General features: G+C 51.6%; 1 protein-coding gene across 1 annotated transcript in view; it reads right to left on the reverse strand.

Annotated features, from left to right (window-relative positions):
- The window catches only part of DHDH (dihydrodiol dehydrogenase), a 14,312-nt gene extending 13,597 nt beyond the window's left edge, over positions 1-715 (reverse strand). The window contains exons 1-2 of the mRNA XM_014592280.2: positions 569-715; positions 55-166 (exon numbers count right to left, since the gene is read on the reverse strand). Coding sequence (XP_014447766.1) covers positions 55-166; positions 569-658 — 202 coding nt within the window. The 5' untranslated portion in view covers positions 659-715. The remainder of the gene's footprint in view (positions 1-54; positions 167-568) is intronic.
- Between the last annotated feature and the right edge of the window lie 1,815 nt (positions 716-2,530).

The following is a 2,530-nucleotide window of genomic DNA, read 5'->3' on the forward strand; positions in this document are numbered from 1 at the left end:
CCCGCGCGCGCCCCGGGGCAGGCGGCCCGTGCTCCCGCCGCCCTCGACACTCACCCACGTTCGGGTCCTTGGCCAGCTCCTCATACGAGCCGTAGGCCTTGGGGATGTCGTGTTTCCGTGCAAACTCCTTGGCCCGGCTCAGGTCGCGGGCTGCCACGGCCACCACCTGCAGGGGCCCTACAGTCAGGCTTGAGGGGCCGGGTGGGCATGGGAGGCAGGTGGATGGGGGCCCCGGGGTAGGGAGAGGAATAAGGGTCCAGGGGGAGGGTGTGAACAGAGGCGGGACACCTGGGCTCCAGGAAAGCGAGAACTGCGAAAAGCGGTTCTTCAGTCCCTTAATAGCGAGGTGGTTTTCTCTTCACAGAAGCTCAGGTCAGGGCCCTCCCCAACCGCAAGGATCTCAGTTTACCGGACAAGGGTGGAAGAGGAGGGAGCAGGGAGACCCACGGTGTTTTACTGTCTGGGGGATTCAAAAGTCCGCAGCCCTACATTCACCCCTCCCTTAGACCCGGGGTTCCACCTCCACCTGCCCCATCGCTTCCCCGGGGACTCAGGAAGGAGGGCGGACCTGGTGCTCAGAGCGAGGCAGCGTCCGCAGCACGGTCGTGAAGTCGCCGGAGATAAGGCCAACTGATACGATGCCCCAGCGGAGAGCCATGGCTCCAACCCCGATTCCGCAGGTCTCACTGGGCGGCGGGAGCTAGTTAAAGATAGACGCCCCGCCCAGTCGGGGGCGTGGTATAACGCTCCGCCCCCATTGGTTTAGGCTTTTCGTGACCTCCGGGGCTCAAAAAACCAAAATGGTATGAGGTCATTTAATTCTTCTGTGCCGATTGGAGGAGCGCAGTGTAGCTCTCCACCACGTGGCGTGTGACGTAAGGAGCAGAGAACACCAGCCTTAGAGTGGAAGATGTACTATCCTAGCCTTGGGCTTTTTTGGGGTCCTGGCTGTTTTCTAACTTACCTGAACTCTTTTGCTCCGAAAGCAACGCACGTTAAGGAGTTGTCCAGAGGGAGTAATAGCAAAGATAGAAATAGTTACATACTGGGGCTTGCAGGTGGCAGGTGGTTAAGGTGCCGGACTCCCACATGGTCAAGCAAGGTTCGAGTCTGACCTGGTGGCTTGCTTCCTCACTTTTCCTCTCTCTTTGTAGTCAAAAAATTTTAAATTAATTAATAAAATGAATAATTGTTAAGAAATTAGTTACTGGGGCCACAGGTGGTGTGGTGGTTAAGGCGCTGGACTTCTGCGTGGCTGACTGCAGTTCGAGTCTAGAACCTGGCCGCTTGCTTTCTCATACTCTCTCTCTCTCTTGTTCTCTTTCTCTCTCTGGTGAGCACGTCTATGGTAAATTAAATAAGAAATAAAATTAAATAAATTCTTTTTAAAAAGTAAATGATTACTGTACTAATGCTTATGGAGCACCTGGCGTAGGGAGGGCCCCAGCTTTCCCCCGGTAGTTGACTCATCCAGAATTACTCACCGCAGACCTGAGAACTAGATTCTATTGCCCAGTTATGGTTCTTTTATTATTATTTTTTAACAATTATTTTATTTAACTTTATTTTTATTTGCCCAGAGAGGGACACAGACAGAAAAAAAGCAAAAAGCAACCCACCAAGTCCAGGACTTGAGCCATAGTCAGCCATGTAGGAGTCCAGCGCCCTTAACCACCATGCCACCTGCTAGCCCTGTCTATTGCCCCAGTTTACACAGGATGAAACTGAGAGCCAGAGAGCCCGGGGCTTTTTTCTGCAGATCTCACAGCCAGGACGCAATGACCTGCAAAATGGCTGCTCCGGAGGACTCTCTTTTGTAATAGGAACCAGCCTATCCTGCTTTCTAAGAGCGCTGGAGTAGGTGACAGGTTCAGTCCCATCTTCCTCCCCTCTTGGCTGCACTGCTACCTCTCTGGGCCTCACTTTTCCGTTCACCATAATATCCACCTCCGTGAGGCTGTTAGGAGCATTCACCAAACCATGTGAGTAAAATACGGGAAATTAGGATTCCCAAGTGGCCGGCCAGCCTCCCTACAGAGGGTATTAGTCCACTTCCCTGACCTTGTAGACACTGAGTAAGATGTCAGTGTCACCAGGAGAACCAGGGACGTGTACACAAACTGCTGAATAAAGCCTGAATGTGAGGAGCCGACAGGTGGTGTGGTGGTTAAGGTGGCTGGACTCCCACGTGCTGACTGCGGTTTGAGTTCTGGACCTGGCAGCGTGTTTTCTCACTTGCCTTCTCTGTCTCTCTCCCCTGGGGGGATGATTTCTCACTTTCTGTCTCTGTTTCTCTCTTATCTTTCTTGCAAGTGGAGGCACCCTATAGCAAGAATCTCTCCAAAAAAGAAAATACCAGTGCTTTGGATAGTTGTCACAGAGAAATTTTTTTCTTTTTTTTTAAAGAATCATTTCATTTAACTTTATCTATTTATTTAAATTTTACCAGAGAGGGACAGTGAGAGAGAGAGAGAGAAAGTGAGAAAGCAAGGCGCCAGGTTTGACTCCAACCATGGTCGGCCATGTGGGA

The sequence above is a fragment of the Tupaia chinensis genome, unplaced genomic scaffold (genome assembly GCF_000334495.1).
Source record: "Tupaia chinensis unplaced genomic scaffold, TupChi_1.0 Scaffold000673_1, whole genome shotgun sequence".
NCBI classification, from domain to species: Eukaryota; Metazoa; Chordata; class Mammalia; order Scandentia; family Tupaiidae; genus Tupaia; species Tupaia belangeri.